The 27,376-nt window shown below is 33.6% G+C and overlaps 1 protein-coding gene across 4 annotated transcripts in view; it reads left to right on the top strand.

Annotated features, from left to right (window-relative positions):
• Window positions 1-27,376, top strand: part of esyt2a (extended synaptotagmin-like protein 2a) — a 75,465-nt gene that overhangs the window by 30,634 nt on the left and 17,455 nt on the right. Inside the window, exons 6-16 of one of the 4 annotated variants that reach the window (XM_005171397.6) lie at window positions 269-358; window positions 2,929-2,984; window positions 5,743-5,863; window positions 5,947-6,123; window positions 6,199-6,281; window positions 7,790-7,838; window positions 14,763-14,852; window positions 16,026-16,121; window positions 16,322-16,423; window positions 23,147-23,209; window positions 25,461-25,535. In XM_005171397.6, the coding sequence (XP_005171454.2) occupies window positions 269-358; window positions 2,929-2,984; window positions 5,743-5,863; window positions 5,947-6,123; window positions 6,199-6,281; window positions 7,790-7,838; window positions 14,763-14,852; window positions 16,026-16,121; window positions 16,322-16,423; window positions 23,147-23,209; window positions 25,461-25,535 (1,002 nt within the window). The remainder of the gene's footprint in view (window positions 1-268; window positions 359-2,928; window positions 2,985-5,742; window positions 5,864-5,946; window positions 6,124-6,198; window positions 6,282-7,789; window positions 7,839-14,762; window positions 14,853-16,025; window positions 16,122-16,321; window positions 16,424-23,146; window positions 23,210-25,460; window positions 25,536-27,376) is intronic. The other 3 variants (XM_693440.11, XM_021468651.3, XM_005171399.6) reach the window with 3 other exon arrangements.

Below are 27,376 nucleotides of genomic sequence, written 5' to 3'. Positions count from 1 at the left end.
GGCGTTTTAACGTAAAGTTACGATTGAATTGCCTCTTGTTACAGTTATGAAATAGTTTGATAGCAAGCAGGACACTTTCATGGGTCAATGACATAACCACATTAAAATGGTCTATACATGTTGTCTTCCTGTATAAATATCCTCTTTAGCTGCAATGACCAATGAAGCACATTTCAAAGCTTTTAACATTGAGCCCTGAAAATATTATCATCTGACATTTCGTACTGTCAATCTTGCTGACCTTTGGTTTGTTTGTCTCCATGAGCAGCTGAATGGGGTGTTGAGGGTCATCATGGAGCCGCTTTTAGGAGACATGCCTCTGGTCGGCGCACTGTCTGTGTTCTTCCTCAAGAAACCTGTATGTTAATCAGCACCTGTACATTCACACATTTTCACAGACAAACATGCTGTAAGAAAACATGCTTTGCATCTGATTATTTTTTTTTCTACTACATACCCGGCATCACCCACATTAGACAGTCAGACAATATGAAGAATGATGAGGATTTAATAATCACATGCACAAACACACCTTAGTATCTTAGCAAAGAGTTTCTTGTTTTTGTTTCCTCAAAATACTGATCTGACCTGCTTTGCGGAAACTGAAAGATTTAAATGTGTAGTCTTAAGGTTGTCTCATTCATTCTTCTCTTACTGAATTTACTGAATCACCTTTTCTGGTTCTGGATGTACATTAAAATGCTTAATTAAAATAAAGAAATTGATGCATTAAAAGCAAAAAAAAAAATCCATATATTACCTTTCAGAATTTAATTTGAAGCAAAAAAATACACTTGAAAGTATATATTTTTTAAACTCTATGGTAAATTTAATTGACTGTTGGTGTTTTTTTATTTATAGTTTTATCCAACAAAAATACATTCAATTATTTTGATTAAACAATTAAAACATTTACATTGAAACCAGAAAAAAATGCATATGATCATATATTTTAATATAGAATTTCAAATATGCAACCACACAAGACAAAAACAGCCATGTTAAAATTATTTCTGAAGGATCACATTACACTAAAGATTGGAGTAATAATGCTGAAAATGTGTGTATATCGATGTTTGTGTGTATATTTATATATATTTATATACACTGTATTGGGGAAAGTTACTTTTTAAAAGTAATGCATTACAATATTGAGTTACTTTTTTATAAAAAAAAAAAAAAGTAATACATTAGTTTTTTATGTCCTGGGTGAGGATATACAATACTTTTTGTATTATTAAAAAGTTAAATTACTCATTCAGATAATCTTCTTTCCCTTTTCCTCAATGTGTTCAAAATAATGAGAATATTTCCATTACAGAAATGTAAAACTCTGCCATCTCCGTTTCTGTCAGTTCTTGCATTCTCTCATTGTGTGCGGGATTCAACGTGACTATGATCATTTTAATTCAGCAATTTATTTTTTATAAGCTAATTAATTAAGCTAAAAAGTAATTTGCATTACATGTTTTTAAAAAGTAACTCAAATATTATTAATTGATTTGTAAAAGTAATGCATTACTTCACTTGTTACATAGAAAAGTAATATTTTGAAAATGAATATTTTTCTCCATTTCTCAGTGAATATAGGCAATGTATTTAGGTGCATTTAAACAAATGAGATTTATTAAACAGATATACTTATTAAAATAATATTTTAGTCATCAAACATATTCAGAAATTGAAAGAGAATACAATTAAATTCAAGCAAAATATTACAAAAATAATTACAAGCTCTAAAATTTAAACTAAATTTTTACATACTTTTGCTTATGATTTTTCCTTTTAAATTTGTATTTAATATTTTTTTTATAACACATAAATTTAGGTGTACTAGTTTTAGGACCATTATCGTAAGTTATTTTGTTAGAAATGATCCAGATTTGGCTTCAATACTAACTAATCTAATTTATTTGCACACCTATAATATTGTGTAGCTTCCTATTAAAAGATAGATTTGTGAGGGGAGTGAGTGAGTGTGTGTGAGTGTGTGTGTGTGAGACTGTGTGTGTGCGTGTGTGTGTGCGTGCGTTATTGATGATTTTTTACAACATATTTTTTCAAACTAATTTTTTTTGTCTTTGCCACAATGACAGTATATAATATTTCGCTAATTATTTGTCAAGTCACAAGTGTTCAGATTATAGTCCAATTTAAAGACTTTAAGTCTCCAGGAAATCAAAACTAACCATATGATTTTGTTAGTATTGTGTTGAACAATTCATCTGTAATTTTCAGATGACGTATATTTTAGGAATTTGATGTGACTAGCATATTTACCCACAGTTCTCCAGCTGTCAATTTTGACAACAAACAGAAATGGTGGGGAGAAGGAGTCTGTGACTTTCCCCAAACCCTGTTCCCGAGATTTTTCTGAATGAAATGCCAACTTTACTACATCCAATCAGCTCGCAGTCAAAAAGCAAGCCACACCCTCTGTTTTCTCATTTAATAATCCGTTTCTCTAGGAACTGTCACCATATGAAAAAAAATAAAATATTTCACAGCTTCTGATTCATGGTGACTTTAACTAGGTTATTACGTTAACTAAGCAAGTTAGGAAATTAGGCAAGTTGTTCTGTAGGGCAGGCCATCAAAAATATTACTAATGGTGGCTAATCATATTTTCAGTAAAATGGAAAAAAAAAAGAAAATTAATTAATTAATTAAACAGCTTTTTTTCTAGCCAACCTAAAAAGAAAGCACACACACACACACACACACACACACACACACACACACACACACACACACACACACACACACACACACACACACATAATAGAAAAGAAATTAGAAAGTGATATTAAATGTTATGTTGTATAAGTCTCAAACTCAAGTATTTGCATATATGTAAAACACTGTTTGCAACATTTGCATAAATGCATTAAACACTGTTTAATATGTCTGTCTCTCTTTCTCTTTCAGTTTCTGGACATTAATTGGACGGGTCTCACAAATATGCTGGACATTCCTGGAGTAAAGTGAGTCACACACACATGCATTACATATAGAAAACGTGATCATGAAATAATTTCAGTTTCACAAAACTCAAAAGTGGAGCAAGTAGGCTCCCTTTAAAAAAAAACACACACAAGCTGTCATGTGACCTATTTTGAGGTGGCACAGATAACAGTCTCACACACGCATAATACACACACGGTGTAGTCTCAGAAATGCTGCTCTTCCTGTCAAACCACATCACACACCTGCTTCGTCTGGAGGGGAAATCATGGGGACTTTTAATTTGTGTGTTTTATCAAAAAAGAAAGGCTGCTCTAGAATCTCCTCAATGTGTGTGTGCGTGTTTGTCCAAATGTAGAGTTTAATGGGTTTTCCTTGAGGAGTGTCTATCTCTAGCTCTGTTTAGCTCTGTTTTCTCTCTCTCAGTCTCTCCTTTTATAGTCATATTATAGGTGGAACTGGTGTTGTGGTTTAGGCGTGGGGATTAAGATCTTGTTCTCTGTTGTATTTTTCCTCTTACACACACACACACACACCCTCACAGAAGAGTCACATTTCATCAATTAATGCTCTCATCTGTTCAGACATGATAATTGAGGTCAAATCGGATCAGTCAAGTGGAAATGCAAATTAATTGAGAAATAATGCTGTAGATACTGTATGAATTAGAAGTAACAACACTTCAGTCGTCATTTGCTTGCTTGTTGATTCACTTTTTTTAATATTTACTACAAAAAAATTTTGTTTTTCAATCAGTCATTGAAAGCATATTAGTAGCAGGGTTTGAACAAATGAATGTGGTCTGGGGTTGTTTAAATTCTACTGTGTACTAAAATCATCTTTTTGTAAGCTGTTTGGACAGAAGTGTGTGTAGGTATAGTGTTTCCACGGTCATATTGGGGTGATAGAAACACAATAAGTCTCTCTTTTTTTTCCCCCCTGATGTTAAAATAGGATCCAAATCCCTCCGATTTTGAGGCCGACCACAATGTGATGTAGAAGTGTGGTTTCCCCGCCCACCGAATTGATTGACAGCCGCGTATTAACATGTCTTCGTAGTAATGTGTATAATCATATCAACAAGACAGGACGTGCACAAAGCAACTAGGATTAAAAGATCTTTTCATCATCGCATGTGATCAAGAATGAGACTTTACTCAGGAGACACAAAATACTTTTTTTAAATCTTTAAAAAAGGGCTAAAATTGGTGCCCTCATTTGGTGAATGAATGACAACTTATGCTTTACGTGATTTTTGTAAAAGATTAATGAATGTTTGTTTATTTTAGCATGTCCTCTACTGTAAAGCACTAAATATACTGAAATAATGATGTTAGTTAATCTATGTACCATAACATGTAAAATGGGAAAATTTAAGTAACATTCTAAAAGCAACTCGTATAAACAACTTAATCATATTACGGCCTTATTTAGATTAAGGTAAATAGTTTGATGACTGATTTCCATGTAAGTTAAGTAATTTTTTTATTTATATTTTTCTAACATTTTTTGTTGTCCAAGGTAAATAATAACTGTTTTTGGCTGTTTGATTTAATATCATGGTGATCATTGCATTTGTCTTTCTGAATGTGGTCTCTTTAGCAATAAACTATAAGTACTTTTTTATTGCTGCCTATCATTTAAAGAAAGACTTCACACAAAAATAAAAATAACTACATTAAAAAATGTAAATTGATTTTAGAAATAGTTTTAAAACAAATATTTGCACTTAACAAATGTAATTAAATATGTAAACTAATGGATGTCTTTAGTGCGTATGACACTGTTCCTTATCCACTAAAGTAAAGGAGTAAAAGTAAAGTAAGAGAAAGTAAAGAGGCCGAATGGAGGAGGCTCATTCTTTATCCTCATGTACAGTTAAAATCAGAATTATTAGCCTCCCTGTTCATTTTTTCCCCGTTTTCTGTTTAACAGAGCAGATTTTTTCAGCATATTTCTAAACATAATAGTTTTAATAACTGATTTATTTTATCTTTGCCATGATGCCAGTAAATAATATTTGATTAAATATTTTTCAAGACACTTTTATACAGCTTAAAGTGACATTTAAAGGCTTAACTAGGTTGATTAGGTTATCTAGGCAGTATAGGGTAATTAGGCAAGTTATTGTATAACGATGGTTTGTTCTGTGGACTATCGAAAAATAATTAGCCTAAAGGGGCTAATAATTTTGTTCTTAAAATTGTGTTAAAAAATTAAAAACTGCTTCTATTCTAGCCGAAATAAAACAAATAAGACTTTCTCCAGAAGAAAAAATATTATCAGACATACTGTGAAAATTCATGTGCTCTGTTAAACATCATTTAGGAAATATTTCGAAAAGAAAACAAAATTGAAAGAGGGGCTAATAATTATATTATCGGTGGATGGGGTTGGGGGGGTTGGGGGGGTTGGGGGGTCTGGGGCTGGGGGGCCGTTTCACGCCGTTTCAAAACCGGCCAAATTTTCCCTACCTTTCTATGTAATTTTTTACCTGCACGAGCATATTCAAAACCACCCAATTTGGCGGGAAACCCATGCTCCGCCCACACTCATCAGTGCTACCAAGCCAACCAATCACAGAGCCTGTGTTTTTCCATCCTTAAAATACCCTTACTGCTTTTGCGCATGCCCTTTAGACTTTGTGGCTAGATCTTTAAAATAGAGCCCTCTGTGTTTATGCTAGACTAATACATACTCTCCCAGACATGCCTTAATTTTACTGTATTTGTTAAAGATGTAAAATTTGGTGTAATTGTCTCTCTTTTTCTCTCGCAGTTCTCTGTGTGACAATGTTATTCAGGACATCATAAACGGTTGCCTTGTGAACCCAAACAAAATCACCATCCCGCTGGCAGATGATGCTCTCATTAGCAAACTTCGCTTCCCAATGCCGAGGGTGATGCACACACACACTTCACATTCACACCAATGCATGTATCTACAGCGCTCATATCATATGTGTGTGTTTGTTTGATGCAGGGCATTCTGCGAGTTCACTTTCTGGAGGGACAGGACCTGTTATCGAAGGACACGTATATGGGAGGTTTGATTAAAGGAAAGTCAGACCCGTATGGAGTCATTCAAATCAACAATCAGCTCTTCAGATCCAAAATCATCAAAGATTCCTTAAACCCTAGGTGGAATGAAGTATACGAGGTGGGTTTTTAGCGTCTAAGTGTCTTTCTGAAATAATTTTTTGAACTAACTGAGTTGTTTATGTGTGTGTTATAGGCGATTGTGTATGATGGTCAAGGACAGGTTGTGTTCATAGAGCTGTTTGATGAGGATACGGATCATGATGATTTTCTGGGAAGGTAATCTATCATTAAAATCAATCTATTACGAAATAATCATAAGTAGGGATGCTCCGATCTGGATTTTTGCAGCCAATACCAAGTATCGATACTGATGCTTCAAGCTTTATAATGCATAAAGCACATTTTCCTTCTAAGGATACTTTCACACCTAGACTTTTGTTTCGCAACCTGTCTCGTTTGCCCAGTTAGTGCGGTTCGTTTGGCATATGTAAATCCAGCAATCGCGCTTGGATCCACGCCAAATCAATCACTCCGGGATCGCCTGAATGAGGTGGTCTCAGCTCGATTGAAACGAACTCTGAAGCAAATCGATAGTAGTGAAAAAGCAATGCGATCCGAGCCCGGCTATATCGCAGTGTATCATGGATATGTCATAGGCACATATACGGATATATGAAGAGAGAATTATGAGTAGGGCGGAATGTCATTCCTACCGGTAAATGGACCTTTCATGTAAAATACGAAAATGAAAACATGTTATCTGTGGGTGTCACCATTCGAAATGAAAGCACAGCTTTTCGCTTATGATGTCTTTATTACTCATCGTCATAAATTAAAATAAGGACGTATGAACACTGAGCGGGACTCTGCAAAATAAACCCTGAAACTTTGACTAATGTGAGGAGAGTTTACTTGCAAGTGACTTGTTTTAGCTCTTTTGGTCCGTTTAGAAACTTTGCTGTGTGAAAGCGAACTACACCAACAACAAAGAGCAACATTGTAACAATTTTAATTATTGTTTTGTAACAAATGAATCAATTCACAGGTGTGAAAGCACCCTAAGTATGATGCTTAAGTGGAGAGCTAACCTTACCGAAGAGAATAACTGAAGGAAGCTGCATACAGTCTCTTAAGCACATCTTATTTAACTATTTAGGTGTGAGCATGTCATGGTCAGAAGCAGCTTTACAGAACATAATAGGTAGCACAGATAAAAAAAATAAAAATGGTAAGAAACTTGACTAACAATGCAATTTGGAAACATTGCAAATCATAAAGAATTCAACATGTCTCAATCAAGAAAAAGCTTGGAGTGCAAATTTGATCCAAAAGAGGTTAACCTGTAAATCACACCTATAAATCCACTACTTACCAAAAGGAAATAGTTCCATAAACTACTGTTTATTGCAATAAGTATATTTCAAGAAGTGATATCATTAAATATTCATGTTAAAATATATAATTACGTTTAATGTATGTAATATATCCAGCCAGGAATTAGTGAACTTGCAGTATTGTCAAAAACACAGCACTTGCAGTTCTGTAGAAAGTAGTAGAAAGGCCTAAATGCATGCAGTAGCTGCTGTATGTATAATCCAGGTGCACAAGTGCATCTTCCTCTGCTTGTAAACGCATAAACATTAATTTGCGATGGGTTCATGAGATCGGCCAGATGAGCGAGTACCGATTGAGTCATTGAATGTGATTATCGGTCAGAGCTTCTGTAATCGTAAGACATCATACTTTATTTTTTAATCATTTGATGTTTCTCTTTTCTCTTTTAGCCTCACCATGGAAATAGATGAGATACAGAAGCAACAGAAAGTTGATGAGGTACAAAAAAAACTACACTTTTTTTTTCGGCCTTAAATCTGTTTAGATTGCTTTTTTGAACATCTGAGCCTAATGTCCATATAGAAATGATTCTTCTATGGAGCACATACAGTTGAAGTCAGAATTATTAGCCCTCCTGTAAAATTTGTAATCTTTTATATTTTTCTTGTGATTTTTATCAACACTTTTCTAAGCATAATAGGGTTCAAATTTTTTCTAATAAACTGATTTATTTTATCTTTGCCATGACGATAGTACATAATGTTTTACTAGATATTTTTCAAGAAATTTGTCTAGTATTTAGCCTAAAGTGCAATTTAAAGGCTTAACTAGGTGAATTAGGCCAGTGGTTCTCAAAGTGGGGGTCAGGACTCCTTGGGGGTTCATGGGACAATGAGAGGGGGTTGCTTGATGAATTCTAAAAATCCAATACATTTGAATAAACTTTTAAAATGACCATTGTTAATCCATAACCTACGAAAGATAAAAATAGTTACATAAAAAATACAATATCCAAACAAAAAGCCGTCAGCCTTTCATTTTTTTGGTGGTTGTTTTTTTTTTTTTTTTTTTTTTTTTTTTTTTTTTTTACATTGGATTGCAACCCCTAGGGTATTCAATAGCATCAATTGCACCAGATTGATTTTACGGCACTAGCTAAACTTTCGGACACCTTTACAGCACTTGCGTACATTTAAAATAAATACAGGCCACGACTGAACATGGAGGATGATCTTTAAGTGGCAGTCTCCAAAATTAAACTAAGAAAAGACTTGTGATGTAGCTTCAATATTGTGCCCATGAGTCTCATTAGGTGAGGTTATTATTAAATAATAATTAAAAAAAATTATATGATTTTTAGACTGTTGCACTGTTTTGTGTTGTCAATATGCTTCTGTTTATATAGACCTATTGGTTTGTGTGAGTGTTGTGTGCAATGTATGTATGATTATAACCACTTCCGAAAATAGTTGGGGTCGAGAGTCATTGGCATTGTTATTCTGGGGGTCCTGGGCTGTAAAGTTTGAGAACCCCTGAATTAGGCAAGTTATGGTAATTAGGCAAGTCATTGTTTAATAATGTTTTTTTTTTCTGTAGACAAATGAAAAAATATATTGCTTCAGGGGATTGATAATATTGACCTTAAAATGTTTGTTTTTTTATTAATTAAAAAATTGCTGAAATGTAAGAAATAAGAAGTTCTCCAGAAGATACTGAGGTGAACCGTCCGCTGCTGCTTTTAGTATATGGCAATAAATGTCATGTAAAATGGCAGTCAAACTTACAGTATTAGCATTTAACACTGAAAAAGCACATGAGGTGTGCCTGAGGGGATCATTGAGAAATAGAAGACGTTTCTAACATATTAATTCCATATGTTGGTTAGGACAAAAACTAATTTTAATAGGAAAAACATTCCTTCTGGCGCATGCCATTGCTTTTATGTTGAACACGATTTAAATCAGCCTTAAAACAGCCTTTAGGCTACACAGTCAGACACACTTCTGTTGGTGTCGTCAATCTGCAACATGCGCTTGCGTTTGTTTTGAATCAGGTGTGCAATATCTAGTTCAGCCACTGGGTGTCAAACTTGCATACTTCACCTTTAAACATCATTTGGGAAACATTTGAAAAAGAAGAAATAATTGACAGGAAGGCTAATCATGTTTGACTACAACTGTGTAAGTCGCTTTTCCACTGTAGTACACAGAGCGGTAGGTTTGACACAATAGTTTGTGTTACTGGTATATTGAATGGCTTGATTCCTATTGATCTCTATGGCTTTACTGTATCATGCATACACTGATAACTGTAGGCCTTCGCACTACAAATTCATATATGGAAATGTTTTCTAGCAGCAGCTCATTGATACCCTGTCACTTATGGGTAAGCTGGTTCATATATTTTAGGCAGTGTACTCGGCTTCTTTAGTTCCACTTTTGCGCTGGAGACAGAATATTTTCAGCTTCTCAAATGCACAAAAAGCATTTATAAAGTTGTCTGCATGTTGGATTATTTTATTCTGTGTTGCAATATGTTTTTCAAAAGGTATTACTAGAAACGGTCAGCTTTTTCTGTGATGGTTTGCATTGTGCATTCATAAGCGTGTCTGAAAACATGGCAGGACTCAACTCGCTATGATTTGGATTCAATTCAGTATTTGCTAAAATCTAAATGGTACCTAACAGGAACATAACTGGTGTATTTTAATGTCAGCCGCTGTATTTTGATCATATGGTTAGTATTTTACTCAAGTATACTAGTGAGTACATTCGTAAGTACACTCAACAGGTGAGCACACAGTCAGCGTAAGAGAACAAGGAGACTAAAGTGAGGGGCTGCTGTTGAGAATCAGATTTAAATAAATAATAAAGCTTTAAAGTCTTGATGATATCAGTTTGTTATTGTTCTTTTTTTGTTGTTGTCGATAAAAGCATGTGATGCCCAATTGTCACTAATTTGAAAGTGAAAGTACACTGCACGCAGGATTTTTAAAGTATTTCAAAGTGCTCCACCCTCAGTGATACCGGTATTACCTGTGTTGAGACACGTCAGTAAAACAGTGGGGAAAACTTCATCACCCTCACAGTCCTACTATACCAGTCGTCTTGGCTCGCTTCAACCTGATTTTGTTTTCCACTGCAGTTTAGTTCTGCTTAAAGTGGGTGGGATTATCACTTTACTTGCACCTCTACTTCTGTGAAAAACGTATTTATTTCGGGTGGTATAATCCAGCTCTTGCTGAATCTGCTCTTTGACTAGCAAAGAGAGGAACTTCTGGACTAAATCCCTGCAATGGCCTTAAATCTAAGCCCTAGCCTAGCCCTGGCCTGAGACGCACAGGCCCACCAGCTCATCAAAACTTCTGGCCCGAGTCTGACCCAAAGCCCGTTTTTTTTCTCGACAAACTTATAATGTTACAGCCATTAAAACAGACCAGATCTTTATTTAATCTAAATTTGGTGTTTTTTTTTTTTGTTTTTTTTTATCAGTGTAATTTAGAGAAACGTTTATGGCAGGGATGTCCAAACTTTTTGGGCCGAGGGCCAGATGCAAAAAAAACAAATGTTGTCGCGGGCCAAATTTTACATACATCACACAGACAAGTGTATATATATATATATATATATATATATATATATATATATATATATATATATGTATATATATTAGGGATGTAACGGTATCAGAATTTCACGGTACGGTAATACCTCGGTATGAATGTCACGGTACGGTATTTATTGAATCATTTACAGGAAAAAACAAAACTTATGAAAATACTCCAAAAAAGTGCCAAAAGTGTCAATGACATACAAATTAGCCATCTATCTGTAAGCTTTGAAACAGGAACTTCAATTTTAATAACAAAAAATTATTAAACCATGTAAAAAAATAAAGTTTCAATTTAGTATTGTTGAAAACTCATCACATTCAACATTTAATCACACTCAGCCCATCTACCCAGATGAGAGCTCTGCTAGTCGGACTTCTCATCAAGCATCTCCCGCTGGATCTAATCTCACTATATTTATTAAACGGGATATTTCATTTATCTTGTTGTCTTTATCTAACGACATATTCCCTGACTTTGGGCATTGGAATCTATTACTTGTTCTCAGGTAACGTGTTTTGGCTGAGCGCAAAGATAAGTTAATGATTAATGTAACCACTTACATTCTGTATATTGACTGATCGCCTTTATTTCCTATAATGTAAAAACTTATTGTATGTTATACTTTTAAAATGGCCATTATCGATTCTTAAAACTGATACTCAGCAAAAGAGAGGCTGTGTTTCGTATTTTCACTGAAATTGAAAGGAGGCAGTTGTTATCGGCTCCGTTTTGTTATAAATATCCACACAGTGAAGATGACGCTCATGCAGCACGGCGCCTCAACATTTCTGCTGTCTAAGTTGCTAATATTAAAATGAAAATAGGCAGTTCCTTAAATCATGTTTACATTTTATTGTTGAGAAAGTGAAACAACGAAGCCAGGGTGATGTGAATGAAGTTATAAAGTACACTGTTCCCTTTGAAGATTTACCCGTGTCCTCGGTATAATCTGCTTTTCCATATCAAACTGAGAAGAAGAGAATGCAGCCTTGATCAAACTTGCGAAGTCTGAACTTACACGGAGATAATGCAGGACTGAACTGTGCGTGTAAAGCAGGTCGCACACCAGAAGCGACGCTCGGTGGCGCGCCGCGCAGCGCCACGTATTTTAGAATTCTAATCATAGGTTTCTATCAGGATACACACTCCGGCGCCGCAAGTCGGCGGCTGTCAGCGGCGCCCGGCGACGGCTCAGGACGCAATTCATTTTTCAGCCGCGCCACAGAGCGCCATCTGATTAGTTTCATGTTAAATATCATTCGAATGTGCGCGTCTGGTGTGCGATACTTTAATCTGTCATGTACGCGCCGTGTCGCGGCGCCGAGCGGCGCTTCTGGTGTGCGACCTGCTTTAGAGTTTTCCAGCTCTTTTCATCCCCGCTTCTAGCAGCACACTCCATTTCCGCATTACTGGATCTGTAGCAACAACAGACCGCAAGGGATGATGGTCAAGCATGGGCTGATGGCAATTGTAGTTTTCGTTACCTTCCGTTCGCTTTATTCGCCTGAGCAAATTTTCTCAGAAGACCTATAGTTTTACCGAGTCATGCGACTTCGGTAATATCGAAAAAAATTAATATTGCGGTATGACGGTATTTACAATACCGTTACATCCCTAATATATATATATATATATATATATATATGTGTGTGTATATATATATATATATATATATATATATATATATATATATATATATATATACAGTTGAAGTCAGAATTGTTAGCCCACCTAAATTATTAGCCCCCGTTTATTTTTTCCCCAATTTCTGTTTAACGGAGAGAAGATTTTTTTTCCACACATTTCTAAACATATTAGTTTTAGTAACTCATTTCTAATAACTGATTTATTTTATCTTTGCCATGATGACAGTAAATAATATTTGACTAGATATTTTTAAGACACTTCAATACAGCTTAAAGTGACATTTAAAGGCTTAACTAGGTTAATCAAGTTAACTAGTTAAGTTAAGGTAATTAGGCAAGTTATTTTATAACAATGGTTTGTTCTGAAGACTTAAAGGGCTAATAACTTTGACCTTAAAATGGTTCATAAAAAAATTTAAACCGCTTTTTATCCAAGCCGAAATAAAACAAAAGTCTTTCTCCAAAAGAAAAAATATTATCAGACATACGGTAAAAATGTCCTTGCTCTGTTAAACATCATTTGGGAAATATTTAAAAAAGAAGAAATAAATCAAAGAGGGGCTAATAATTCAGATTTCAACTGTGTGTAGATAGATAGATAGATAGATAGATAGATAGATAGATAGATAGATAGATAGATAGATAGATAGATAGATAGATAGATAGATAGATAGATAGATAGATAGATCATAACAAGAACTGCTGCTTAATTGAATGCATGTAATAGCGACACCCGGTGGTTATTTATTGAATTACGTTCATTTTTGTATAGCGGGCCAGATTCTATTGATATTTATAAAAAGCCTCGCGGGCCGCCACAAAACTGATTGCGGGCCGCAGATGGCCCGCGGGCCGTAGTTTGGACACGCCTGGTTTATAGTTTTTATTGTTTGTTTGCTTAAATGTAGGATTTAGTTTAAGTGACGTAGATTTTTTTAAGCGGTATGTGCTCCACCAGGGGTGGCCAATCCTGTTCCTGTAGAGCCACCTTCCTGCAGATTTCAGTTGCTACCCATATCAAACACACCTGAACCAATTAATTAGGACCTAAACACCACGTGATAATTACAGGCAGGTGTGTTGATTATGGGTTGCAATTGAAATCTGCAGGAAGGTGGCTCTCCAGGAACAGGATTGGCCACCCCTGTGCTCCACAGTAAGTTTACTCAATTTAACCCGGTGGCACCTGCAGTCATACCGCTGTATGCACTGCACGTACCTACCATGAGAGGGCGTGAATTAATGCAGCTTTATTTATTTATTACATAATCTAAATTGATTATTAAACGGTGTACACTACAATATATTGACAAAGCAAAAAACTATGTAAATAAAGGTGTGTGTGTAAATAAAAATTATGTCATAACGAATAGTCTTAAATAATGTAGCCTTTGAGAACAAGCATCAATGTTTCTTGAGATTGAAATAAGAATAAGGGACAATGAGGCAGGCAGTGCTGGATCTATGCATAATTGGAATAAAATCCAGCTGGCACCTCTGGACTTACAAGTTGTGCATTGTGCATAATCAGTTGGCTCATCATTTTAAGTTGTCACCATTTAAGAAGTTGACCAGAAGTTGCTAGTTTTAAGCTCGCCATTGGCAGTTGTTCTTTATTGTATGTGGCTGAAAACCTGCGCTTCCGGACCGCATGCAATCAAAGTTTTTTCTAATGCAGACCTGAAGCCTGATATGCGTGCTAGCTATGACGTGAATTGGCTCTAATGCAGGGCTCTAGTCTGGACTGCTTCTACTAACCAAATATAGCAGATTTGATGTCTCATGTTTCAAATCTAATGATACTTTCTGGCTAATCGATGATCAGATGTATGTATATGTCATGTTTTAGTAACCGTATGGCACACTTGGAACCTCATCTGAAGTGATACAAGGTTTAGTGCACCATGCAGTGGAAAAAAAGAAAAAACCTATAGTAGATTTCAATCACTATTTTTATTTTCAAGGGAATGGTCAGCATGATGGATACAACATACTGATGTTAAATAAATGTGGTTTCATAGGATGTATTACTGAATAAAAGCATTTTCCACTATCCCATTAATGCAATGGTAATATCAAGTGTCAAGTTTTGAATTAAAGCTTATTTATATATAAATCCCTGCCCTTTTTTCTTGGGTGTGTGCCTGTGCATGTGTGTTTTAGTGGTTTGATCTTATCGGTGTTCCTAACGGAAAGCTCCACGTGAAGGCTGAATGGCTTTCTCTTCACCCAACACCAGATAAACTTGATGAGGTAACAAAACAGCCCAACATACACATCATAGTGATTCGTTAAGACTTTGATTATTCGTTAAGACCAGTTCTGTCTGATAACAAATCCACTGTAATGTTCAAAAATTTGGGTTCAGTAAGTATTTTTTTTTTATTCTTTAAGACTGAAAAGAGTATTTGCTTGATCAAATTTCTGAAACAAACAAAATGTGAAAGCTGTGTTTTCAGCAACATTACTCCAGCCTTCAGTGTTCCATGAGCCTTTAGAAATTATAATATTATCACTTTTTCTGCTCAATAAACTTGTATTTATTTTATTTTATTTTGATTCATTTTAGTTTTATTTAATTTATTTGTATATATTTTTACTTTCATTTATTTTAATTTTTTTATTTAATTATTTTTGTTTGATTAATAAATTACTTTATTGTTACATTTTATTTATTTTTATTAAATTGTAATTATTTAATTAGATTAAATTTTATTCTAATTTAATTAGATTTTTTATTTTAGTTTATTTTAAATAATTTATTTTTATTTTTTTTAAATTTAATTAAATTAATTCATTTTTATTTTTACTTAATTTTATTTTATTACTTTTTAAAATTTAATTTAAATTTTTACATTTTATTTATTTGTTTTATTTTTGTTTATTTTAATTTAATTCAAATTTAATTTAATTTCTTTATTTTATTTTAACTTATTTATTTTTATTAATTTAATAATGATTAATGATTAAAGTAATGATTAAATCACACTGAACTGAGCTAAACTGAACTGAACTGAACTTAAACACTAAAAAATTGAACTACACTGTTCCAGTTACTATGACCATTTATGTGAAGCTGCTTTGACACAATCTACATTGTAAAAGCGCTATACAAATAAAGCTGAATTGAATTGAATTGAATAATATAATTTTTTATTTTTATTTTATTTTTATGTATTTTAATTTAATTTTTAATGTCAAATAGCTGAATGAAAATCCCAACAGCAAAATAATGTTTAAGCCCAAATGTTTGACTTATTGCTTGTAAAGGATCACAATAATATGCCTCTTTATAAAGGCAAATACCCACAATGTAAATCAATCTCTCACACACACACACACACACACACACACACACACACACACACACAGACACAGACACAGACACAGCTGGCACTGACAAATGCTTTATGGGTTGCTTTTCAGGTTTTAAGCAGCATTAAAGCAGATAAAGGACAGGCCAACGATGGACTGTCATCAGCATTACTGCTAGTGCACCTGGACTCAGCCAAAAATCTGCCAGTGAGCTTAACATACAGACACACACACACAAACACACAAAGAAAGAGCTTCCTTTCAGTCTGGCTTCTTTCACTTTCCCTCTTTCAGTTGATGTGAGTTCTTCTTCTGCTACTCTTGCTTTGACCTTTTCTTCTTTGATTCTCTGTTTCCTTCTTTCTCTCTGTCTCCTTCTTTCTCTCTGTCATTCTGCTGTGGTGAAGGGTGTTTTTGAGGGGCAGGTGGGCAGTGGGTGTCTGAGAGAGCGCCGCTCTGCTGGCCTGGTGTTCTGTGAAAACACTTCTGCCCTCTACAGGACGATGTTTGTGAGTTTCTCTCTTTCTCTGCTGGCTTTTCCCATTCTAGTGTGCTTCTTGTATTTGATCTGCATTAACTGCATTGACTTCTAAAGGCAAAACAATGCAGGCAAAAACATCATTTTTATTCATGTATCTGTCAATTCTGTAATTTTGGGCTTTTTGTCTCTTCATCGTGTTTTTTTTTTAGTGTAATGTAAAAAAAAAATGTTACAAGTTAAAAATCACAATTTACTATGTTAATTTTGCTAGCTCACATTGATGAGGTCAAGTTAAGTCTAACTTTATTTATAAAGCACTTTAAAAAAACCAGAAGTGAGCCAAAGTGCTGTACAGACAATATACTACTAAATAATATTATAAAAAAATACATAAAATATAAGGTAAAATATAGCTGAACTACCTAAAGATGCACAGAAATTAAAATAGTCAGTTAGTAATATCAGAAGTCAAAGGACAAAAAAAAAAGTTTTAAGAGCTGATTTAAATTAAAACAAAGAGGAGGCCTGACTAATGGACACTGAGTTTCATAACGAATAGTTTCCACTGAGTGGTATGGTACAATAAGGTTTTATGTTAATTTCCACTGTCAAAAAGTACCAAAAAGTAAACCGTACAGTAACCTTTTTTTGGGTACCCTTTCCAAAGGGTGCCTAGCACGACAAAAGGGTACCAAAAGTTAGAGTGAAATGCGCAGCTGAACGCTATTGGTTTACAGAGATACAGTACGTCACTAGCTCGTGCACTAGCCAGGAGAATGAAAACAAAGCAAGAGCCATTTTTAAAAACACAGCCAAGACATTACACCATAATATAAATATAGTTAAAGTCAGAATTATTAGCCCCCCTTTGAATTTGTTTTTCTCTTTTGAATATTTTCTCAAATGATGTTAAACAGAGCACGGACATTTTCACAGTAAGTCTGATAATATTTTTTTCTTCTGGAGAAAGTCTTATTTGGTTTATTTCAGCTAAAATAAAAGCAGTTTTTATTTTTTTTAAACCATTTTAGGGTTAAAATTATTAGCCCCTTTAAGCTATTTCTTTTTTCTATAGTCTACAGAACAAAACATCGTTTTACAATACCTTGCCTAATTCCCCTAACCTGCCTAGTTAACCTAATTAACTTAGTTAAATTTCACTTAAAGCTGTATAGAAGTGTCTTGAAAATATCTAGTCAAATATTATTTACTGTCATCATGGCAAAGATAAAATAAATCAGTTCTTAGAGACGAGTTATTAAAACTATTATGTTTAGAAATGTGTTTAAAGAAATCACTTCGTTAAACAGTAATAGGGAAAAAAAATAAACAAGGGGCCAAAAATTCTGGGGGGCTAATAATTCTGACTTCAACTGTACATATAATAACAAGCCACGGTCGAACCGAGCTCAAATAAACCTGTTGTTGTTTACGAGGCTGTCTAAAAGCACAGGCTTTTCACTTTCTCCAGAGAGCTTGTGTGCGAGTCTATATTTTATTTATTTATTTATTTAGTGCTTCTGACATCTGATCCTTTCAGAAACGGACAAACATGAGAGTGAAGCACGAAAAAACAAAGGAGAAGCCTGAAAAAAAAAAAAAAACAAAGGACCAAAATGATTGTTTTAGCAACCTAAAAGATTAACAAACTGCCATGTTTAACTATTATCATCATCGTTTGGACTATTATAAACTCAGAATGACGGAATTACTTTCTAACAGGTTACATGTGCTGACTGTGCACATGTATATTTTGTGTTGTTTTTGAACCCAAATTAGGACTAAATGTATGTTGTGTGTAGATTTCCTGTAATCTGTAACATATCAGAGACTGTAAGGGTCTGTTTGTGTCTATATACAGTATGTTGCATTTATTAATTTTATGTAATTGCAGAAATTTCTGTAGGCTATTTCACACATCATTGATCTGCATTTATAATCAAATCATGTTCTTAGAAAAGTTAGTAATGAACATTTATACACATGTATTCATGTGTATAAAGCTTCTGTGTTGTGAGAAGTGCTTCATATGATATGTGAACGACATTTACAGCTTTACTGTAGACATTTCCTATAGCGAGAATGACGTCGACTAAAACTTTCTGTCGTACACCACACCCATCAAAATGTACCATTGGTACCCTTTGGCAGTGGAGACACAAGCCTGATAAAGCTGACCTGTACTGAACCGTACCGTATCGTATCACTCAGTGGAAACGGGCCATAATGGGCAGAGGCAAATCATTCTTACCACAGCAAAAGCACAATCCCTCGCTAAGGTTACTCTTCGTTTTTTTGGCACTATCAGGAACAGCTGATCAGCTGACCTTCGAGAAATGGTGAGTTAAGAAATTAAAGGTGAACAAAGGTAAAGGAGAAATGAAGACGAATAATTAGTCCATGCACGTTAATCCACTAAAATTATTATAACTTTTTTATAATCTTCAACGAAAGTCTGATCATTTCCTTTCACTTTTGGAGTGATGGTACTTCAGATGACGGTGACACAAGGGCTTCCATAGCAACTGCATATTAATACCCTCTTACTGTTAGTTTGCTATGAGGGAATGATTTGCAAAATGTTCCACCCCCTGCTCAATATTTCGTTTTAGTTGTAAGTACATCAACAAACATGGACATGGCAAAGCGTGGACTTTGTTTTAAAAAGTGTTTCTTTTGCCGGATTTTATGAATTAGTTTCTGTAGATTTCAATTATAATACATGCTTTTAATGGCAGCTTTCTTAAAAGTTAGCTGTTGTTTTTTCTCGATATAGAAAAAAATATGTTGATTGATATACTAAAACATTAAAACAAACGCTTATCTGTCAAAATGAAACCTATTTTGAATCTGAGATTTTTCTGTGCTAGAAATGTATGCAAATTAGCACATTTTTGATGTGATAAAAGTTCATTTGCATATTTAAACATAACATTTAAAAAAAATTAATACTAAAAAAAAACAAATTCTTTTTTTATTGCATATTTTATTAACATTTTAACTAGTGATCACAAAACACATTGAAACAAACAAATACACAATGCTTATTTTAACAATGCAATGCTAAAGAAAGGCAAAAATAAATTATACATACATGTTCATAAATAATAAAATAGTTATAATAAAAAAGTAATAATAAGTAAATAAATAAACAAAACACAGCAAAATCCTATGAGTAAAATGTACTCAGTTTAGATAGTATTTGGTCCCTATCTAAATTAAGTTAAAGTTGCTCAAGTTAAAAAGACAATGAAAGGATTAATAAGGTAATGATTGAGGACTGATGATGAACACGTACTGTTATAAAACAGAAACACAAAACTACTACTGACTTCAGTCACAGCCTTAGACGAAATCAGCTGGAATATACTACATTGAATCTCTCAAAATCTCAGCAGAGGATCATTAAGCAACTCCACAAATAGCAGCTTTACTTATTACCAATAGTTTGCCTTTATTTAAAGAGGAACCAAATACTCTCTGAACTGAGTACATTTTACTCAGAGAATTTTGCTGTGAAGTAAAATGTATACAAATAAAATAATAGTAATATAAAATAAATAAATTCAATTATGACATACCATAACTCAAAATACAGCTTGAAGAAACATCTGTAAATTCCAAGTAAGGAGTCCAGACTTAATGAAAAGCCTCAGTGGACATATGAATTACACAGGTAAGGAATTTTAAGGCAATCATTTCTCTAATAATTTTGTGCCACCCTTTCAAGCATGGAGGTTTGTCACTGATTCAGTTTATCTGTATATTTTTCCTGGCGGCTAAAGTGCCAAATAAACAATAAGTAAATTTGTCAGGCAAATGTCTAACTGGAAGACCTAAAAATCAAAGATTATGGATCCAACTGTAGCAACTTTTGACCGATGAGCACAAATAACAGGTCAATTTCATAATAGTAGGGTGTAGTCTCCCACTTCCACCTTACATTTAACACATATTGGTGCATTACTTAAGTCAAACTTGCTTCTGAGAAGTGATGTGATGTGTAATCTATGAGCAATTCAGAGTTGAGTACATTTCTCCCTGTTACAGATAGATAGATGCATGGTGATGTTTTCTTTTTCAAGATTTTTTTAACCCTGTTTACCTGCAGTGTCTTGCCTTAATTCACAAATATTTCATAGTTACATCTCGGCTTTCCTTTCGCATGTAAAACCTTCTTGTTCTCCTGCTTGATCTCTGAAGACTGTTTTGTTTGTATTTGTTTATGTTGTGTGGCTCTTCCTGTTAGCATGCTAGTGTTTACAGATTTGCCCTGCCTGTGTTTTGCATTGATATAAATAGTTAGTGTGTAGTGGTGTTAATGCAGTCATTTTTTGGGCGTGCAGCTGTTTTCACAACGTCGTTTTCCTTTAAAGGAGGCATTTGAATTTAGAGCGTCAGAGGCAGTTCAGGGAAATCTTTTGGGTTATGTTTACACAGCAGCAGAATGTGGCCTGTCAGCCCTGTTCAATGTGTAAAATGAGGTTATGTCATATCAAAATCATAATGTTCCATGTAGATATGACAACATATGTTGAAATATGTTGAAGAAAAATAATTGAAATATGCAAAAATGGATTATGAAATGACATTATACCAAAGGAGATAGAGATCAAATTGGTGAATTAAAGGTTGTTTACTCAGTGTTTTATTTTAATCATGCAATTATATGAAATTCAATCGTTTTTAATTTGGATTTTTTGATTGTGAGATGAGGTTTGGTCAGTGCTGTCTTAGTATCGTATAAGTACTAAGAAAAGTATTGTAAAGCTTTGTAGTTTTTACTAATAATTTATTATTATTATTATTATTAATAATTTTAATTTTAATTCAACTTTTAGTAGTTTGTTTTTTTGTTTTTTTGGATGAAATTTATATAAATGTGTAAATTGTTTATTGTCCTATTTTTAGTTTTGCTAGTTTCAGTTACCATTGCCTTATTGGCATGACAAAAAATTCACGTATTAATATATATATATATATATATATATATATATATATATATATATATATATATATATATATATATATATATATATATATATATATATATACATTATATTTATTTTTTTTTTATTTTTAGGTTATTTATTTAATTAATTAATTAATTGCATTTATTTAATTTCATAAATTTTTAATAAAGTATTTTACTATATTTTTAAACTTCAAAATAGTAATAACTCTGGATTTTACATTGTGATTATTATTATTTGTTTTATTTATTATTTTTATTTTATCATTATTTTTGAATTTTTTTTAATGTATTAGTTTACTATATTTTGAATTTCAAAATAATAATATTAATAATAACCTTTGATTACATATTTTAATAATTTATCATTAATGTTTTTACGTTATTTATTTATTTTTATTTTATTTCATTATTTTTTTGTGCAATGTTTTACTGTATTTTTGAATTTCAAAATAGTAATAACTCTAGATCTTACATTGCAATTATGTGTTTATTCATTTTTACTTTAGAATTTTAGGTTGTTTATTTATTTCTATTTATTTTCTTTTATGTAATTTATTTTATATTATTTATTTTATGTAGTATTTTGCTATAATTTTATCAAATAAATGCAGCAAGTCATTTCAGGAGCATTAAAAAACTTTTTATTATTAGTGTGTTTTGAGGTGTGAGGTAGAGGTGTATAAAAGTCATTTTGGGCGCATGTTGAATAGAACGAGTCCCACTCTGCACTTCACTGTATAAAAGACATTCAAATGATACAACGTCACTCAATAGTGCTGTTCTGCATGGCTGTGAGATCAGTCTCTTACCATATTGCTTTTATACAACAGTTTTATAAATAAAGACATAAATAATAAACTTTTTGTTTTATTTTTTAAACAATTAGTTCAGACAAAACGAGAACCAAACAATAAAAAGCCCCAGTGTTATTATTCTTCAATATCATCCCTTATAAAATGAGATCAGATTTGAAGATCATAAATAACTGTTGTATAACAGTGGATTTATCAGCTCATGCCTCATTTGATCATCTTCATCCGTTGATGAGAGTGATAAAGTAAATGCCGGCATCCTGTATGTGTTTCCACAATCAACTTTTACAGTCGGTTTGATTGATTTTCAGTGAAGTGTGAGTTGGACTGATTCTCTTTGGATTGCCATCTCTGTATTTCTCTGTAATTCATTTTCATCATACTTGCTTTCATACATTTTGTCCTCGTCTCTTCCACACAAATGAATGATCTGCTTTCATCATTTGAACATTCCTATATATAACAGATTGTCCTCTGGATCTTAAAGTCTTAAAATGTCTTGTGCATTAATTTAGTTTATTTTAATTTTTAAAATGTAGTAACTAAAGTAGTAACTACGAAGTAACTAAATTTTGAATTATTTTGATGGGGCAGGTAAAAATCTTTGCCACTGGCCATTAGAAAAAGCGTTTTGGCCTGTATAAGTCTAAGCTGTTCCTCATACTGGTCTTTAAAAGCTCTTCAGAGGTCTTAAATTTTATATTGTGAAGCCTGTAGAAACCCTGGATGAACTCATATTATAAACTCATCAACTTAAAAAGGCATTCATTCTGTAACCATCATCACTCGTGTTGTTGTGTTATGAATGAATGAATGATTAATCCAGGAAGGATGTCTGTGTTTTTTTGTGCTATTATGAATTTAACTCTGCATGAATCCTTCTAATAATCCTGCCTGTGTTTGTATTTGAATGTGTGTGTGTGTGTGTGTGTTTGTGTCATCTTTTTCTGCTTGGGGAAATAAGCGCAATCCTTTAGAATTCAACAGTGCAGGTCTGAAGAAGGGTGCAGTCAATAAAGCCGTAAAGGTAACCAGTTTTCTCATAATTTAAACAGACATTTACATGCACACATACATAAAGAAAGATGTAGAGTAGAAGGACCCTTGGAGTGTAAGATAGGACTGCAGTGTGTTTTATTTGCTGCCTTTGAGCTTTGATTAACCGCATGCAGACCTGTGTGTGGCGCATTTAAATCTCAGCTTTTCAATCTCATTTTGGTAAATCTGCATTGATTACGTTTGATTCGAGAAATTGAAGAATCAAACTTGTATACGTATGATCTTACATGCATAGATTTTTGTTTATTTCTGTTACAAAGAGGTGTAAAAGTACCATGGTTTACTGAGGACAATCATAAAGATGCCTACAGTGGAACAATAGTTTATATTGCTACACCTCTCCCCCACCACCCAACCAAAAGAAATGTTTTTGACTCAAACGCTTTACCTGGAGTGTTCATAAGACTGTCATTGATCCTTTATAATCATGACATGACACCTCATGAATGTGAATGAGATTTATGTATGCTTTTAATGTGTCTTCAAGTGTCATTCGATCAGTTATATAATTTTAAATGCAAAGATGACATTGTTGTTTATGTTGACATAAACAAATACATGACAACCTGTTTTTGTCTTTGTCATGACAACTTGACATTACAGAATTTGTCATAAATCTGCCATAAACATAATTGTCATGAATACATTATAAATGTATCATGAATTTCATAACACTGTCATAAATATATATATTTTTTTACTTCAGCTACAGTGGCACAAGCTAAATTTGCCTGTAAAATGTAATTAAATATTAATGATGCTCTTATAAAATTATTATTATTAGAGTCACTTTTACTGAGACATTTTAATGACAAATACCTGTACATTTTATTCCAATATGATCAGAATATTCATGATACAATTATAATGCCTCATGACAATCATGTTAATGACACATATATAACAAGTTATGTTGTCTTTGTAACGTCAAGTTGTCATAACAGTTTCATCTTTGCATTTATAATGACATAACAGAGTTATGTCATTTTAGGCCCTGTCGCCTCACAGCAAGAAGGTCGCTGGTTTGAGCCTCGGATGGGTCAGTTGGCATTTCTGTGTGGAGTTTACATGTTCTCTCAGTGTTAGGGTGGGTTTCCTCCGGGTGCTCCGGTTTCTCTCACAGTCCAAAGACATGGTATAGGTGAATTGGATTAACTAAATTGGCTGTAGTGTATGGACGTTTTCCAGTGATGGGTTGCAGCTGGAAGGGCATCTTCTTTGTAAAACATATGCTGGATAAGTTAATGGTTCATTCCGCTTCAGCGACGCCTGATGAATAAAGGGACTAAGCCGCAGTAAGATGAACGAAGGAATGAATAACTGAGCGAATGACATTTAATAACAGTTGTTATAAGCTTACATAAAGTCACATTCAATATACTGTTTTGTCACTCAAAATCTTTATACTTTGACACAGTCCTTCAAATCTCTGGGTTTTATACTTTTGTCACCAAGAAACATTTGAATTTCAAATATAATACGATTTTCATTGCTTATTCCTTTATATATTTTATATAATAAGTATAGGCAGAATAAGCATGTTGTTTGATTTTTACATAAATATATCTGTTACACTGAATGAATGTTACGCTTGCATTCAATATCCTTACTTATGAATATTCTTATATCTATATAAAATCACATTGGTTCATTTTGTTTGATGCAGACCTCCACATCTCTTTGACTCATAAGTCCTGATCTTAATATTGTTCATGATGTTTTATTGAGAGGAAGTTGCTTCTGTTTTTTTATTTTCATTTATGGGATATTTGAAATATTTCAGCATTTATTTAATGACATTTTTCTATATCTTTTCTATAGTTGTTGATTACCAGAGTCAATCATTTTGATTCATTAGCTATTTGTAAAATCAAAAGCGTTTTAAAAGAATTTTTTATTAGCAAAATAAACACCTATAATATTTTAAAGTAAAACTAAAACGTGAAGTTCATATGTTGTTTATACGATAATCACACAATAAACATTTTGTAAACTTTCCTTTATAAGTGTATTATATAGTAACTGACAGCAAGCTGATGTTGAGTATGTTTACATAGTATAATTTCAAGTCATTAGTAGGTAAATATGTATTCCAGCTGGTTACATATTTGCGTTGACACTTTGATTGTTTGATTTAAATCAAGTCCAGGTTAATACTCTTCTTAGTACTGTGCGTTTACATGTGGAAGTGTTCTCAATAATGTTTTTGTTCTCTTCAGTCTGGAAAAAAGGTCACCAGTGTGCCCAATCCATTCGTCCAGTTCACTGTCGGACACAGATCGTTTGAAAGCAAGGTAAACTCTCTGACATTTAATTTCATCTGCCTTTCATTTCAGCGATGAATAGCATACTACAGTATGTGAATTTTACAGGTCCAAATGTAACAATGAAAAATAATCATTGAAATTGTTATGCTGTTGCCTAATTCGGGCATAATAATTTCCCTTATTTAGTTTTGGAGTTCTCCTACTATAGATTTTAATTATTTCAGTCAAACTATACTTAAATCTTTGCATAATGTACATTTCTGCTTCAGCTTTTTCCTCTCAGGGTCTAAAGCATTTTTTTAAGCCTCTGGTTTTTTTAAACCTCTTTCTGAGAGTCTACTCTACTCAAACGATTGCCCAGTCCTTTGTGATTGGCCAACCACTCTCAGAATGTGTTTTAGAAATCAAACATCCAGCATTTTTATTTCATCAGCACTAATAATATATGGGATCAAATTTCTGCCAAAAGTTGCAGTCACAGATTACAAAATCACAAGCGTAAATAAAAAAAAAAAGCATGGATGGGTGTCTGAGTGACGTCAACTCCCCTTTTGACTGATTGGCTAGAGCAGCAGCTGTTAATCTCAACTAGTCGACCAATGACAATGCTGAAGCCCATTGTGATTTAAAGAAACTTAAATGGTATATTTTGGAAATGCAAGAGCAGAATGTGGCAAAAAAAGTGAATAATATTGCAATTTGAAAAACTATGGGCCCTATTATACCTCTGGCACAAGTTATTTTTTGCTATTTTCAGACCAGCGCAGGTATCATTTTTATGTTTTATATCATTTTTATATAGCAAATGCATTTCCGACACATTGTACACTCGTGGGCGTGCTGGTCTGAAAAGGAGGTGTGTTAAGGCACATTGTTGGCAAGTTGCTATTTTGAGTCAATTGAAATAGACCGCATCATTTATCAAAAAGCTGTCCTAAAGTCAATGGCAGCATAGTTCAAATTAGTTATGCACCTATGCATTGTCAAACCGCACATACACATGTACAGCAAGACACAAATATATTGAAATATGAAAAATTAAAGGATTAAAACCATTATCGCCTCCAGGGGCGTAGATTAAGCATGGACGGAGGGGACATCTCCTCACTAATATCCACCGACTACTGAAAGGTCTCCACCAATGATTTAATTCACTTTAAAAAAATCACGCTGTCAACATTATCCTGACCATAGGGTTAAATCACATTCTCTACTCAAGTCATTCTGCCCCCAAAACTCAATATGAACATTGCAATTGGATGTGCCTTTCCCTGCTGTGACATGTAACATGTGATGTAACGGCACCAAAACTGTGCAGGGGAGGTGTCCTGTGCAAGATTAAGGTGTGTGAGGTGGGTGGCACAGAAGTAAGGATGGTGGCAGTTTTTTTTTAAAAAGTGTAAGTCACATACTCAAGTTTGCTACTGAAAAAGTCCATCACAATAATGGTAACATTAATGATAGTGTTTTTTCCCCACTTTGACAATCTAATGTTATAATAGGCTGATGTAGTCTGTAAATAATATGGTCTGAAAACTACTGCACAATGAGCTGCTAAATGTAAAAGTAAAAATAATCTGATCCCTGTCAGTTCTCCTAATCTCTTAGAGTAGGCCAGCATGTCAAATTTCATAGATGGTTCATAGGTCCCCACCAAAGAGCAAACCTACGCCCTGGACCTCCTCCCATGCCGCCTTCACCTCAGGGGCTTTGGTGGAACTACCATTTGTAAATATAAACAGTGGGTGACACTTCAAAAGGATTATTACCACGGTGTGTGGCACTGCCGCGGAACTGAGGAATCCGGAATCCAGAAATATATTAGCTGTAAATACCCTGCCACTTGTAAATGAAGATAAAATAATGAA

Source organism: Danio rerio, chromosome 2, assembly GCF_049306965.1.
Source record: "Danio rerio strain Tuebingen ecotype United States chromosome 2, GRCz12tu, whole genome shotgun sequence".
Lineage (NCBI taxonomy): Eukaryota > Metazoa > Chordata > Actinopteri > Cypriniformes > Danionidae > Danio > Danio rerio.
Note: the sequence above shows the minus strand (reverse complement) of the source record. Positions and strands in the feature narration are given on the sequence as shown.